This window comes from Lynx canadensis, chromosome C2 (genome assembly GCF_007474595.2).
Source record: "Lynx canadensis isolate LIC74 chromosome C2, mLynCan4.pri.v2, whole genome shotgun sequence".
Classification (NCBI taxonomy): domain Eukaryota; kingdom Metazoa; phylum Chordata; class Mammalia; order Carnivora; family Felidae; genus Lynx; species Lynx canadensis.
This window is the reverse complement of record NC_044311.2, coordinates 75,003,795-75,020,762: the sequence shown is the minus strand read 5'-3', so window position 1 is coordinate 75,020,762 and position 16,968 is coordinate 75,003,795. Positions and strand designations below refer to the sequence as shown.

Below are 16,968 nucleotides of genomic sequence, written 5' to 3'. Positions count from 1 at the left end.
TGATCTAGCAATTCCACTTCTAGGAATTCATTTTAATGATATATTCATACAAATGAACAAGTTGTACAGGTGTTCATTGTAACACTACTTTTAACAGGAAAACAAGCAGTGAGAGATAGAGAACACCCTAAGTGTCTGTGATAGTGTTAAAACTTATCCCCAAATTGATACTCCTGTCTTCAAAGAGCAGAGTCCAATTACCCTCCCTTTGAGTGTGGGCTGTACTAATGACCCTGATAAATAGAATGTGGTGGAAGTGGTGGTAATTGATTTTTCACACTGGGTGATAAAAAGCATTTTGGCTTCTTCCTCATTCTCTCTCTTGGATTACTCACTGTGGAAGAAGCGAGCTACCACACTGAGAGGACAGTGAGGCAGCTGTATGGAGAGACCCACGTAGCAGGAACTGAAGCCTCCTGCCAACAGTCATGAGCCACCTTGGAATTAGACCCTCCAGCCCTAGTCATGCCTTTAGATAACTGCAGCTCCATGTCTTAACTAAAACTTCATGAGAGACCCAGAGCCAGAAGAATTCAGCTAAGCTGCCCTTGAATTCATTACCAGAGGACCATGAGACAATAGATGTTGTTTTCAAGTGCTAAGTTTTGGGGGGTAGTTTGCAAAGCAAAAAGAGATAACAAATGTATTACATAATAAAAAGCTGGTTAATAAAGTATCATACTGGCATACGAGCAAACTCTATGCAGTTTTTAAAAATAATGTTTTCTGCTTGAGATGTAGGAAACTATAAAGAACACCATCCTCATACTTACAAGATCAAAAAGTCTGGAAAATATGCAGATTCACTTTTGTTGGACCCATGAAAGAGCTCAGTTCATAGGGCAACCACATGACCTGAAATCTAAGAAAAGGCACCCACAAAGAGAGATGGGGCTCAAGCACTTGCTTACCTGAAGCAGGCACTGCTATACACTAGCAGGGAGAATTTAGTTAATGGCCTAACATGGGCTTGCAAGAGAAAACGAAAACCCTGGGGGCCGCAGATACCATGGAAATTTGCATCCACTTGCAAACTTCTTCCAATAACCCCACTGGGCACTCACAAAAATGATTAGCAAAAGTCCTAAGAAAGCAACCCTCCCATCACAGACCAGGAGAGGGGAATATCAGTTGCTGTAGAAAAGGCATGCAACTATGCTCAGAACCTATTTCTTTATCTTTCCTACAGAACAAAAGCAGAACCAAGTGCTGAAGGAAGGGCAATAAACACAGCCTTAGAAGGCTGATAAATCCAACTGGAACTGAGGAAAGACAACAGAATAAAAACCAAATCTCTGATTCTGAGGGAGAGGCAGGAATATGTGCCAGGTCCAGAACTGCTCATAGGGGGAGGAGAGAAATCTGAAGATCACACACAGCCTCCCACTCCAAGACCTGGGGGCATAGTGCCCGCATGACTGAGAATCAGAACAGAGCACTCACTCTCCAGCCCTCACCACCAGGCCGACTGACAAACATTGGCTAACAAGCAACAGTGGGATACTGCAGGAAGAGCCCAAGGTGCATGCTGAGAGAGGCTTTCTGACATATACCAGGGAAGACCTAAACTGAGGGTGGAGTGGACACGTCTATACCCTAAATACAGGTAACACTTGAGGAATTGGAAGTAACTATAGCAACAGCAGACCAAGGATCTACACAGAGGAATGAAGACTACAAGAAATCATAAGCACATGAGTAAGTACAAAAGCTTTTTCCCCCTATTATTTATTTCTCCTTAAATGATGATTGATGGTTTAAATAAAAAATAACTATGTTGTGGAGCTTATAATAAATGCAGAATTAAAATGTATGGCAACAATAGAACTGAGGCCAAGAGGGAAGAAGTTGAAGTATACTGTTGTAAGTTTTCTATATTATAGGTGAAGTGTTATAGAATCATTTGAAGATCCGTTGTGATACCTTAAAGATATATACTGTAAACTCTAAAGCAAACACTAAAATAACATGCAGAGTTTTAAAAAATAATCCAACAAATGAAATAAAATGGAATTTAAAATATGCAACTAATGCAAGAGTTGGTAGAGAAAGAAGAGAAATGAAACCAAGAACAGACAAGAAAAATAGAAAACAATGGCCAAGATGGTAGATATAAACCTGACCATATCAATAATCATATGGTCTTAATACCTCAATTAAAGAGGAGTGATCATCAGGCATCTGGGTTGCTCAGTGGGTTGAGTGTCTAACTCTTGATTTCAGCCCAGGTTATTGACCCCAGGGTCTTGGGATCACACCTTACATCAGGCTCCATGCTAAGCATGGAGCCTGCTTGAGATTCGTTCCCTCTCTCTCTCTCTCTGTCTCTCTCTCTCCCTCTGCCCCTCTCCCTCACTCACTCTCTCTCTGTCTCTCAAATAAATAAGTACTTTTTAAAAAAAAAAAAAGAGTGATTGTCAAATGGGTATTTAAAAAACAAACAAACAAAAACACCACCCTTGTGGCCTGCTTAAAAAAACACACTAAGTATTGTTAGATTAATTAAACAAGGAGTCCATTAGACTAAGGTGGCTTTAATGTCTTAGTAGCGTAGGCAAGCAAACCAAAACCTATGCCTATAATGCCTCAAGATTAGGAAATTGAAACCTAAGCACAACCAATCACAAACAGCCAACTCAATTTTCTCAAATAATGCAACCAATTAGGCTATAGCCAATCAAATAATTTCCTTGCTTTGCTTCCACCTCTTCTCTATAGACATCTTTCCACTAGTTCCTGACAGTGAGCACTCCTAATCACTTCTGGTTTGTCACTGCCCTATTTGAATTGATTTTTGCTCAAATAAATTTTTTTTAAATTTTTAACATTTATTTATTTTTGAGAGACAGAGCATGAGCAAAGGAGGAGCAGAGAGAGAGGGAGACACAGAATCTGAAGCAGGATCCAGGTTCCGAGCTGTCAGCACAGAGCCCAACGAGGGGCTCGAACTCACAAACCATGAGATCATGACCGACCTGAAGTCAGATGCTTAACCAACTGAGCCACCAAGGTGCCCCTCAAATAAGCAAAAATTTTAATATGCCTCAGTTTTTCTGTTAGTGGTATAAAGACACAAATAGATTAAAAGTAAAACAATGGAAAAAGTTATGCTGTGTTAGCACTAATCCAAAAAACAAAAACAAAAACAAAGCTAGGATGACCGTGTTAATATAAAACAAAGTAAGTCTCAGAATAAAGAATATGGTAGACTTCAAGCTGTATTACAAAGCTGTAATCATCAAGACAGCACAAAAACAGACACTCAGATCAATGAAACAGAAGAGAGAACCCAGAAATGGACCCACAAATGTTTGGCCAACTAATCTTTGACAAAGCAGGAAAGAATATTCAATGGAATAAAGACAAGTCTCTTCAGCAAGTGGTGCTGGGAAAACTGGACAGCAACATGCAGAAAAATGAATCTGGACCACTTTCTTACACCACACACAAAAATAAACTCAAAATGGATGAAAGACCTAAATGTAACACAGGAAGCCATCAAAATCCTCAAGGAGAAAGCAGGCAAAAACCTCTTTGCAGCCGCAGCAACCTCTTAGTCAACATGTCTCTGGAGGAAAGGGAAACAAAAGCAAAAATGAACTATTGGGACCTCATCAAAATAAAAAGCTTCCGCACAGTGAAGGAAACAATCAGCAAAACTAAAAGGCAACCGACGGAATGGGAGAAGATATTTGCAAACGACATATCAGATAAAGGGTTAGTATCCAAAATCTATAAAGAACTTATCAAACTCAACACCCAAAAAAATATAATCCAGTGAAGAAATGCACAAAAGACATGAATAGACACTTCTCCAAAGAAGACATCCGGGTGGCCAACCGACACATGAAAAAATGCTCCACATTAAGGGCACCTGGGTGGCTCAGTCGGTTGAGCGTCAGACTTCAGCTCAGGTCATGATCTCACAGCTCATGAGTTCAAGCCCCATGTCAGGTTCTGTGCTGACAGCTCAGAACCTGGAGCCTGCTTTGGATTCTGTGTCTCCCTCGCTCTCTGCCCCTAACCCACTTGCATTCTGTCTCTGTCTCTCTCAAAAATAAATAAACATTAAAAAAAATTTTTTTTAATGCTCCACATCACTCATCATCAGGGAAATACAAATCAAAACCACCATGAGATACCACCTCACACCTGTCAGAATGGATAACATTAACAAATCAGGCAACAACAGATTTTGGTGAGGATGAGGACAAAAAGGATCTCTTTTGCACTGCTGGTGGGAATGCAAACTGATGCGTCCACAATGGAAAACAGTATGGAGATTCCTTAAAAAATTAAAAATAGAACTACACTACGATCCAGCAATTGCACCACTAGGTATTTATCCAAGGGATACAGGTATGCTGTTTTGAAGGGGCACATGCACCTGAATGTTTACAGCAGCACTATCAACAATAGCTGAAGTATGGAAAGAGCCCAAATGTCCATCGATGGATGAATGGATAAAGAAGATGTGGCACATATATAATGGAGTATTACTCGGCAATCAAAAAGAATTAAATCTTGCCATTTGCAACTATGTGGATGGAACTAGAGCGTATTATGCTAAGCGAAATTAGAGAAAGACAAATATCATATGACTTCACTCATAGGAGGACTTTAAGATGAAAAACAGATGTACATAAGGGAAGGGAAGCAAAAAAAAAAAACAAAACAGGGAGGGGGACAAAAACATAAGAGACTCTTAAATATGGAGAACAAACAGAGGGTTACTGGAGGGGTTGTGGGAGGGGGGATGGGCTAAGGGGGTAAGGGACATTGAGGGATCTACCCCTGAAATCATCGTTGCACTATATGCTAACTAATTTGGATGAAAATTTTAAAAAATAAATAATTTTTTTTTTATAAATTTTTTTTTCAACGTTTTTTATTTATTTTTGGGACAGAGAGAGACAGAGCATGAACAGGGGAGGGGCAGAGAGAGAGGGAGACACAGAATCAGAAACAGGCTCCAGGCTCCGAGCCATCAGCCCAGAGCCTGATGCGGGGCTCGAACTCACGGACCGCGAGATCGTGACCTGGCTGAAGTCGGACGCTTAACCGACTGCACCACCCAGGCGCCCCTAAAAAGAATAAAGAATATAACCAAAATAAAGAAGATTATTAAAAAATGATAAGGTGGTTAATCCATCAAGAGGATATAGCAATCCTAAACATTTACCCATCAGTGACAGAGCTTCAGAATACACAAAACAAAAACAGAACTGCAAAGAGAAATAAACAAATCCATAATTACAGTCAGATATTTCAACTCCTCTCTTGCAAGAATTGATAAAGCAATAGAAAATCAGGAAGAATATAGAATATTTGAATAACATATATCAACCAATTTAACCTAATTAACATTTATAGAACATTGAATACAACAACAGAAGAATACACATATTGTTCTTAAGTGTGCACGGAACATTTAACAAGACAGACCATTGTAATGAGCTGAATTGTGTTGTCTACCCCCGCCCCGCCCCCCATGTTGTGTTGGCCTTAGCCTAGAAATGCCTGAGGCACTCACCTGAACTGCATTACTCATAGAGAGCCCCCACAAACATCTCTTCCTACAGGGGCTAATATTGTGGTTGGACAGGCCCTTGTGGTTCTTACTATGACTCCAGGATGCACTTCAGCAAGAAACCATCAAGGAACTTTGCAGATTTATTACTCACAAATTCTGAAGGTACATGGGATACCTGAGAGCCACATGGGATACCTGAGATCATGGGTAGAGAGAGGAAGAGAGCACAAACCTGGGTCTCTGCTTGGGTTAGGGTCCATAGCTGGAATGTCTAGATTCACTCTTTATTTGCTAATTTTAAGCATAAGAGAGAGAATTAGGGAATGGGAAGGGAGAAGCCAAAACAATGTTGAATAGAACAAAGTTGGAGGGCTAACAATACCTGAAATCAAGGTTTATAAAAAAGTTACAGCAATCAAGACAATTTGATCCTGACATAAAATGATAACAGTGGAACAGATATATATGGACAACTGATATTCAACAAAAGTACAAAAGCAATAGTGTGAAGAAAGGATAATCATTTCAATAATTGGATCTGGAACAGCCAGTTTTCTCTATGCAAAACAATGAATCTGCATCCACATCTCAAACCATATACAGCCCTCAGTGAGATGAATAGATTTCTCATGAGAAATCATTGAGGCCAAAAGGTAAGCTGATATATTTAAAGAGCTAAAAGAAAAAGATTGTCAAGTAAAAATTCTATATCCACAAAATTATTCTTCAAAAACTGAAAGAGAAATTATGACATTCCAGATAAACAAAAACTGAGCTAATTTATCACTTGGAAACCTACCCTACGAGAAATAGTAAAAGGAGTCCTTCAGGCAGAAATTCAAGGTTACTAGACAGTAACTCGAATCCATATGAAGGAATAAACCAGTAAATGTAACTACATGGGTAAATATAAAAGACCTAATAAATATATTTTTTGTTGGTTTGTCTTAGCTCTGGCTGCTATAATAAATTACCATAGACTGGATGCTTAAACAACAGATTTATTTCTCAGTTTTGGAGGCTGAGGAGTCTGAGATCAGGGAACTGGCATGGTCGGGTTCTAGTGACGGCCTGCTTCCTGACCCATAGACAGCTAGCAACCTTCTTGCTGTTTCCTCCCTTGGTGAAGAACAGAGTGAGGGCTAGCTCTCTTCTTCTTCCTGCAAGGACTCTAATCTAGTCAATGGCTCCACCATTGTGACCTAATTACCTCTGAAAGTCCCCACCTCCGAATACCACCATATTGGGCCTTCAATATATGAATTTGGGGGGAACAAAAACAAGATAGCAGGATAGTCTTTTATCTGGTGTAAAAGACAACTGCATAAAGTCTTTTATCTGGTGTAAAAGACAACTGCATAAAGTAGTCATTATAAACCCATGATGATGGATGTACGATGTATAAAGAAGTAATTTGTATGGCAATAGCAGCAAAAACTGTGGAGGGAAGGCAGTGGAGCTATATACAAGCAAAGGTTTTATGTGCTATTGAAATTAAGGTGGTATTAGTACTAGAGGGTGAGATGTTCAATATAATATTCAGGGAAGCTACTAAGAAAGTAACTTTTAATATATGGTAAATAGGACAAGGGAATTAAAACCGTATACCAGAAAAATCTTTTTAATCCATAAGAAGACAGTAATGAAGGAGTGGAGGAACAAAAAAGACATAGAAAACAAAAGCAAAATGACAGGCATAAATCTTACATTTAATGTAGTCACATGAAATGTAAATGGGTCAAACACATCAATTAAAGTGCAGGTACTGACAGAATGAATTAAAAAAACATGACCTCATGATATGCTGTCTACAAAGACACACTTTAGACTCAAGGACACAAATAGATTGAAAATAAAAAGGTGGAAAAAGATATACCATGTACAGAGTAACCAAATGAGAGCTGGAGTACCCATAGTAATATTAGACAAAATAGATTTTAAAACAAAAATTGTTAATAGAGGCAAAGAAGGACATTGTCTAATTATAAAAGGATCATTCTATCAAGAATATATAAAAATCATTAACACAGAGAAGCCTAACAACAGAGCCCCAAAATATGTTAAGGAAACACTGACAGAATGGAAGGGAGAAATAGACAATACAATAACAGTAATTGGAGTCTTCAGTACCGTACTTTCAATAACAGGTAAAACAACTGGACAAAAGACCAAGCAGGAAATAGTCTTGAACACTACAGACAATGGGAATGCTCCAGCCCCAACAAAAGCAGAATACACATTTGTCTCAAATGCACATACAACATTCTTCAGGATTGGTCATATGGTAGGCCATAACATACTGACTTGTCTCAATAAATCTGAAGGTATTGAAGTCATAGGTATGTTCTCTAATCCTATTGGAATGAAACTAGAAATCAATAACAGAAGGAAATTTGAGGAATTTACAAATCAGTGGAAATTAAACAACAAATTCCTAAATAACCCTAATAATGGGTCAAAGAAGAAATCACAATGGAAATTAGGAAGTAATTTGGGATGAATGAAAATGAAGTCACAACACACCGAAATTTATGGGAGGCATCTGACACAGTGCTTAGAGTTTCCAATGGCTTCTGATACACCCAGATGTGGCATCTCTTCTCTAGTTAAAAGCAGGAATCCTGAAAAACAATTCCAAGACTCTGATCCTCTGATCTGCTCAGGAGATTGGTTCCAGACACCCTCCAGCAAATGTTGACTGGATCAACCATTGAGCCTTCTCCCCCAAAAGCCACAGAACCTTTACCATGTGCCAAGCTAACCCCTGTTTTCATGTACAACTTCTTCCTTCAAAATGTTCAGTGGCGCCCATGACCTCTTGGATTGAGGCGAACTCCTCAGTCTGGTGTTTTGGCCTCTCCGAAATGACACTAACTTGACATTTCAACCATACTCCCCACTACTCCCAGTACCCTCTAGTCAGGCTCATAACCACTCAAGAGATTTTGCTCCCTGTGTGCCAGGATACAGGGCACAGATTTCAGGGCTAGGCAGGCCATAATGCAAATCTTAGCCTATTGTATGATGCTGAGTGTTTCAGTTTCCACATCAGTAAAACTGAGATTTTAAAAACCTACCTTGAAGAGTGACATATGCATTACACAGTGCCACACACACAGTAGAGGGTCCTTCTATAGAAATAAATAAATAATAATATAATAATAATTATTAATATTAATATTTATTAATACTATTTATTGGTTGTTATATTAATAATAATAATATAATATATTATTGGTATTCTCCAACTATCCACATCCTATATGACTTTCAAGTCTCTCCAAGGTCTAACAACCACCAGGTCATCTCTGACTATTGCTTTCCTCATCTAGTGTAGCTCTAAGCAGCAAACAATTGGTCAGTCACTCTGGCTACTATTGTATATTAATAAATATTATTTCTCACCTAGGCAATAAGCAACTTGAAAATTAATATCATATTCTAGTCTAGAACACCTCTTCAGCAGTAGTACGACATAGTGCTTAAAATCCTAGACTCTCAAGCCAAACTGGATTCACAACCCAACTTCTTCATTTATTACCTAAGTGACTTTGGTTAACCTCTCAGTGCTCAATTTCCCCATCTGTGAAATGGGCCAGCAATGATAATTGTTCCCAGATAGGGCGGCTGTAGGGCTTAAATGGAGTAAGAAGAGTGTCTGGCATATAGTATCTGCTTAATCATCGTCTGTTGAATAAATTGACTCAAAGTCCAGAATATTAGTCCGAAGTTGCTAAAATTAGATTTACTGATACATATTAATCTTCACCTTCCACCATAAAAATTTCAATTTGGAAACACACTATTCGCTTTGGTAAACTTGCTTCATTAGAGTGTTTATAGCAACATAGATCAAATCATTGTAGCCAAAGTTGTTTTTCAGGAAATTATTTGAGACTAAGCTGAAAGCCCTAAACCTAGTATTCAGGAGGGTATCCTAATATACTTCCTAAATGTGTATTCCTCACTGGGACTCACAGCCCTAAGAGATAAATCATTGTTTTGTCTAATTAGAAGAGAAAGGAGATAGGACATGGGAAGGTTGCCTTTCCAAGATATTGAATATTTTTTGTGTCTGAGATAAAGCACCTGAGAGTAGGCAATATCATGCCTATTGTACAGCAGAAGAAACTGAGGCTCAGAGACATTACCCAAGGTCATACAACTGGTGGCCAGATTCAAACCCAGCTCTCCCTGACTCCTAAGCTTGTACTCCTTATATTCCCTACAAGGTGATGTGGCCATGGGCATAGAGCAGAGTTACCTCAGACTTTTTGTGAATACACACAGAGACAGTGCTCTAGACACGGAGTTTGAAGACTCCTGCTCACCTTCATGAATGAGGGGTTGGCTTTCCCCTGGCTGAGAAGAGTCTTTGGGTTTACAGAAATGTACTTAAGATCTTAGAGAAAAATGGAGACCTAACTTATGAGAAAAAGAAGCTGGCACTGCCACAGGTCCTCCACGTCCTGTGGAGAAATGGTCTCAGATGCCCTTCACCTTGGCTGGAGTAGGGGGAAGGGTGTGATCCCCGCCCCTCACAAACACTAAAGGCAGAGATGAAAGTGGCTGCTTTCACACAAGGGCCACTTCTGGCTTCCTTCCCCACTCAGTGCACCACTTGGGAGGGAGTTTCAGCTACTTCTCATAATGAAAATGACGTTGGTTTCTCTGCCACAAGTGAATGAGGGGCAAAGAGAGGTATCTTCTTTGTTCCTGGAGCCTGCCCTGGAATTAACCTTGTACTATTCAGAAGATCAAGAAGTGCTGAGCCTGGCGGCAGTGCAGCAGCAGGGCCAGCCCTCTCTCTGGCTCCCCAGTCATGCCCTGGCAGCTCTCTGCAGTGGTAGTGTTCTTCGTGTCCCTGGCTGGTGAGTGACCCCCATGGCTTTCTGTGCTGCCTCTGGTCCTATTAAATCCTAATGCATGCTAGTGCCACTGACCAAGGTAAGACAGGAGAGACTGAGATAGCTGCATGGCTTTAGCTACTGTGGTATTTGGTGTGGGACTATCTCCTCAACACAGAGCACGCTTTCATTTTTTTCCTCAAAGGCTTTCACAGCTTGGGCTTGTTGTCTGTGAGTCTAGTAGAGTAGGTGTCAACTCGAGAAGACAGTGACACTATACCTGGGTCCCAAATGGGTTCTGGGCACCTTATCAGGGCAAGTTTGTAGAAATCACTTAGAGTTAAGAGATGGAGAATTGAGCAGGGGCTTAGAGATGGGGCTGTTGCTACACTGTCTGGGAAAAGCACATTATGCCTTGCTTTTCCTGTTTATCATGAACGAAGTGCCGTGTTTATATTATATAAACAGCGAAGTGTGAAGGTGAATGAGATGTGGTCTGACAAATTATGCCATTTCAGAGAGGTATAAACCAAGGAGTCAAGAAATTTTTTAAGTACTACTATAATTCAGATCAGAGAAACTATCTGGGAAACAGCTTTTTTTTTTTAAGTTTATTTATTCTGAGAGAGACAGATCAAGTGGGGGAGGGACAGAGAGAGGAGAGGGAGAATCCCAAGCAGGCTCAGTGCTGTCAGCGCAGAACCCTACTCTGGGCTCCATCTCACAGAATTGTGAGATCATCACCTGAGCCGAAACCAAGAATTGGATGCTTAACTGGCTGAGCCACCCAGGCCCCCTGGGTAACTGAGCTCTTAATGATTATTTTATGTGCCCACCCTCTGCTTTTATGAAGAGCATTTTGTCCCTTGACATTGGGTCCTCTTGTGTGCTGTTATCTACTTGATGGCTAATCCACAATTTCTTCTAGAAGCACTGAGTTGAACACTTGAAGGAACCAATTCTGTCCATATGGCCCTGCTAATAACATGCTCACATGAGGGATGCAGAGGCACTTGACTACAACATGAACTGTCAGGAAAGTTGGGTGAAGAGTCAGGCCAGTGTCCTAATCCAGGCTGCTTTACTTCTGCCATGTTTTCAGAATTAGAGTGTCACATTCTTCTGGAGGCAAAAGGCAAACTCTAAGCGAATAAAAAAGCAAAAGACCTCAGTCTAGCAGTAACCCTCCATGACCCGTGTGTGAGCACCTGTTCAGAGAGTGTCAGATGACTGGCAGGGTCAGAAATACAATGAGGGCTCAATAAATTCACAGGCAGTTTCAGAGGAAGTGTTTACCCTGCCCTTTCCTCTCTGAGCTGCAAATTCTCTAGGGTCAACCTAGTGAATGAAGTATGTGAAGGGGCCCCATTTTCCAGATGAGGGTACTGAGGCAGGTTAGGGAATTATCCATAGTCACTCAGCTAACAAGTGGCAGCCTGAGATTTGTATCCAGGAAGCCTGGTGTCAGGCTTCATGCTCTGTACCACTGCACCACGCAGCCCTGTATGCATAGGTTCAAGAGATACTTGTTGAACTGGAGATGAGCAAAAACCATTGGACATTTTGGTAGGAGAGACATAGCTTCCAGGTAAACTAGCTCTGTAATTTTTATCCAGTCACTTTGCTTCCCTGGTGTCAAATTCTTCCCCCATAAAATGAAGGGATTTAAGTTTGTATCAGTTGTGTTTAGATTCAGCTGCTCATAGGAGACAAAAGATAGCAAAATAAATGAGATAAATGCTTGTTTCTCCTTCATGTGAAGACAAGTCCAGAAGAATTCATACCAGGTCTGGTGAGGGGCTCATTATTATAGGCCCACCCTCCTATGTGTGATGTTCACCTGCAAGGTCTTTTCATGGTTCTAAGTGTCTGCTGCAGCTCCAACCATCACATACAAGTTCCAGGCTGGTTTGAAAAGGAAAACACAAAGGCAATAGAGAGGTCTTGAAGGTGACTAAGCAAGCAGCCCTACAAGCAGCCCTCCTGGAAGGCCCATATAACCCTACAACTTCTACTGCTTTGGCTCAAATCCAGTCACATATTCCCACCGAGCAGGAAAAGAGTCTTGGAGACAGGGTTCTGTATTTCAGGCATCAAATCCTCAGCTTGAATTTGCAGTTCTGTGACTAAGGGAAAAGGGGAGGCTGGATTTGGGAGTAATTAGCCAGCAGTCTATGCCACAGGACTGGAGTCCCTTCTTTACGAGGGTCCTTTTTGAATCTCAAGTCCCACAGGAAAGTAACACAGATAAGATTTACATCTTTTTGCTAAAACTGAAGTTTAAATCGTGCCAGAAACAGTCTTCCTGCAGCACCCAGCTGGGGCTACTTCTGCTGCCTGGGGAGGTGCCAGAGAAAGTATCTGGGGGCTAAATTCAATTCCCTGACCCTGGATATGGCCACAGGGCTCCATTTACTTGCCAACTGTGTTCCCAACTGCAGACAAAGTGTAGCCTCCAAGACCTGCCAGGCCTGTTCCCTCCTGGTCCCTTACCTCACTTCCCAATTCTTATGTCCCCACCATACTTACCCCCTTGCTGTTATCCAGACATACCAGGCTCTGAAGACCTTGTGCCTTTGCACATATTTTTCATCCTGCCTGGGATACCACTTACTTTCTTATCTGCCTAAAGAATTTCCCTTGTGTTGGATTCCCCACTGCATCCCATAGCACTCAATACCTCCTTCTATAATAACTCTGGTCACCTCGAAGAGTGTGGTCCAGTTATGTGTCTGCCTCACAAGGCTTTGGGCCCCTGAGAACAAAGACCCCATGCCTGGCATGGAGCTTGGCTCAGAAGAAGCCCCTCAGATCCGTTGAATTGGGTGTGGCAGGGAAACCAAACAAATGCTATCTGGGAAGGACCAGCCATCTGGAAAGTACCTAGAGAAAAAGCCCTTGCATGGTCACTGACTTCCCCAGGGCTGGGCTGAAAAGTCATCTCTCAGCTCCTTCTGTGGTTGTAGGGGGTCCCAGCCTTCTCACACCTCTTCTGGCAGGTCATCATCTAGAGGAGTCCAAGCAATGGGTCTCAGTCCTGGGTACCTGTTGGCTGAGACTCCTGAATGCTGGAGAGAAGATGGTGGGGGTTGGGGGTATGGGCTTCACAAATTGGCATGTGAAACTCCAGAGCTGTGTTCTTCTGAGTAGAGGAAGAGTTGACACAGATTCTGAGTGTTGCCTTGCCCTCACCTCTGCCCACTGCCCTCTTGATGGGTCTCAGACAGACTGGTGAAATAAACGAAACCTTTACAGGGTCAGAAGTCCTGTTTAAGAACTGTGACCCAGTTTTGACAAAGATTGGTCATATATGTGTGGTCATATGCATAGATTTTACAAAACAGTGTATTTTCCAGAATATTATTTCTATTAAGTACCTAATAAACATTTGAACTTTCTAGAATATTTTATAATGCACAGCATACCTACTCCTGTCAGTTATCCATCTAATTCCTGCCCATCTTTTATATCCCACAGTTCTATTGGGAAATGGGGAAGGGAGAAGCCACAGAGGGGAAGGAGAAGACCATTAGAACAATATTTCCCAGTTCTATCCGGGAACACACTCTGGTTCAATCTGTAATACATTCTGACATTTTTGGTCCAGCCACCTGCCGGCCCAGCCTTCTGCCCACCACAAAGCCACACACCATATCAAGACACCATGGACTGCCATCATCGCCAGCCACCCCACAAATACTTCCTGCATACAAAGCACATCTTGATGGGTATCATGAGTTGTCTGGTCCTGTTTGGGATGCTGTGAATTCATGAATGACCAATGTGCTTTTCTCCCTTGTTTGAGTTCACTCATCACTACTGAGAGAGGACTTTTAATTACAGTATGAGAAAGGCTCCCCCTTTTATAGGGTGTGCTACTCAGTTGAGAAGATTTGCTTTAGCTCATAAGCATAAGCTGTGCACAGTGAGATTTTATCAAGGATCTAATATCTCCCCAAGAGAACAAAAAGCAAATGGTTTCCAGTCTCTCAGAATTCTCTGAATCAGTCTTTGCTTATCACTACAAGATATTCCTGGAAAGTACACCTGGGAGTGAATTCTCTTTCTCCATAGTAATAGTATAAACTTAATGGGGTTTCTGTTGTGGTCATGACTGAGGAACCAGCAACTCAGGTTTGGCCCAGATGAATTGTGAAAGTAAATCTTCCACAATTGTCAACCTTCATAACAACCTTGAAATGGAAAGTTTTGCTCCAAATTCTACAACATAGGCATAAAAAATAAAGGCTTACAAAGTAAAGCTGCAGTGCATAAAATCCACAACTCTCACGTTATTATACATTTCAAATTATCTAAATGAGCATTTTAGATACAAAAAAAAATACCTTTTTTAATAGATTTTTTTTCAACGTTTTTTATTTATTTTGGGGACAGACAGAGACAGAGCATGAACGGGGGAGGGGCAGAGAGAGAGGGAGACACAGAATCGGAAACAGGCTCCAGGCTCTGAGCCATCAGCCCAGAGCCTACGCGGGGCTCGAACTCACGGACCGCGAGATCGTGACCTGGCTGAAGTCGGACGCTTAACCGACTGCGCCACCCAGGCGCCCCAAAAATACCTTTAATAATAGTCTCACATAATGTCATTAATAAGCCTTTCTAAAAGGTCATTTAAGACAATTTTAACTGATATTTTTGTCTTTCTCATTTTTCAAGCCAGCTGTGCAGAAATATTTCACAAGTGTTTCTAGTAGGCTTGAAGTTAGAATTTTTCTTCTGGAAAATAATCACTATTTTAGCATCTGAGCCTTTGAAAACCTCACCACTGACCGCCATTATGAGGGTTTGGTGAATTGGGGTCACTGGAGAAACACCCTGCTGTTCTCTGTTTTTGTCTCTTCGCTCACCGTTCTTCCCAGTGACACACACACCATCTCCACTAATCCCAAATCCAAGGGCAGGCTTTGGTTCAGACAGGGACTCAAGTCTTGCTTCCAGAACTTACTAGGTGTCTCACCTCCACAATTTACTAGTTGTGGGATTATGGTCAAGTCGATGGGATTTTTCTAAACCTGAGTTTCCTCATCTGAAAGATGGATAAAGATAGAACCCATCAGAGGGTTTTTTGAGGAATTGGTGAAAGATGACCCTTGACCTGAGGCCTGCCACGTAGTTAGTGTCCAGTAACTTGGAGATTTTATTGTTATTATTATAGGAAAAGTAACCACTTAGAAATGTAGTGAATGAAAGAGCGAGATAGTAAAGGAGTTTATGGATAATTTTGATTAGATGTGAAACACCAGCATAGAGTGATCTCCTTTTTCCTTTTCCCCATGTTTTCCCAAGTCACTGGCCAGCACTGGGGAGCTCCAGCTCCAGTGAGTGTAAATACAATGAGCAAATACAATGAAACCATAGCATTGAAGAGACAAAGCCATCTCTCAGTGGACCTGATCATAAACTCACAAGGAACATCATCTGCATTGTTTTCAGTTTTCTGATTTGCTGTGTGTTTGAGAGGAGGCAAGGATAGAACTATTTGGGTTGAAAAAGAGCCAGAGGCCTTCTACCCTCAAGAGATGGCCCAGGAGACACTTGTGATAAGTACTGGATGCTGTACATAAGTGATGAATCACTGAATTCTACTCCTGAAACCAATATTGCACTGTATGTTAACTAAAATTTAAATTTAAAAAATTATATATATAATAAAAAATAAATTAAAAAAAGAGACAGAGATGGCCCAGGAGAGAACCTGTGACAGTAACACACACTACAGGTATGCTTAATGGTCTAGGAAGACTTCACTTAAACCAACTAGTTTGAGCCTCACAATAATCCTAGAAGGTCTACAATGGTATTCAGTGCTGTTATCCTCATTTACTCATCCAGTCATCTGTTCATCCAATTCATATGAACACTTCTCATGCATAGGCACTGGTGGTAAAAAAAAAAAAAAAAAAATGCACACAATTCCCACGTTGAAGTTACTTTTAATCTTGTGGGAGAGATTCACAGTCAATAAATAAACCAATAAATAAACATATAATCAGGGCTATCATTGTGCTGGTACACACTGTCTGGCCAGGCTTACTGTTAAATATGTTAATACCATCCCCTTATCCCCTTATATAATTACAGGTTGTGATTAGCCCAGTGCAGGCAATGAATATAACACTGTGATGTGGAATTGTGGGGTGGGGAGCTATTTTATGTAAGGATGACAGGGAAGACTCTGAAGAGCTGGCATTTAAGCCAAACTATGAAGGATAGCCCACCAAATACGTCAGAGCAATTAGGGCTTAATTTTCTTTCCTGGTTGAGAAAGCCTGGGCCATTCAAAAGGTTAAGCAAACAATAGGAACCAGACAGAAACTGATCTATATTTACAAGAACTGGCAGCAAGGGGTGCTGGGGTTAAGCGCCCAACTCCTGATTTCAGCTCAGGTCATGATCTTACAGTTTGTGAGTTCGAACCCTGCATCGGGCTCCCCGTTGACAGTATAGAGCCTGCTGAGCCTGCTTGGGATTCTCTCCCCCCCACCCTTTCTCTCTGTCCTTCCATCCCCCAAAATAAATATACTTAAAAATTGGCAACAAAATCAAAAATGGAAGGGAAATGAATCT

The 16,968-nt window shown here is 41.1% G+C and overlaps 1 protein-coding gene across 3 annotated transcripts in view; it reads left to right on the top strand.

The window, feature by feature from the left end:
- Nucleotides 1-16,968, top strand: part of LAMP3 (lysosomal associated membrane protein 3) — a 51,711-nt gene that overhangs the window by 3,955 nt on the left and 30,788 nt on the right. Inside the window, exon 2 of one of the 3 annotated variants that reach the window (XM_030329985.1) lies at nt 1,190-1,698. In XM_030329985.1, the coding sequence (XP_030185845.1) occupies nt 1,668-1,698 (31 nt within the window). In that variant the 5' untranslated portion in view covers nt 1,190-1,667. Of the gene's footprint in view, nt 1-1,189; nt 1,699-10,183; nt 10,405-16,968 lie in introns of those variants that run through there. The other 2 variants (XM_030329983.1, XM_030329984.1) reach the window with 2 other exon arrangements.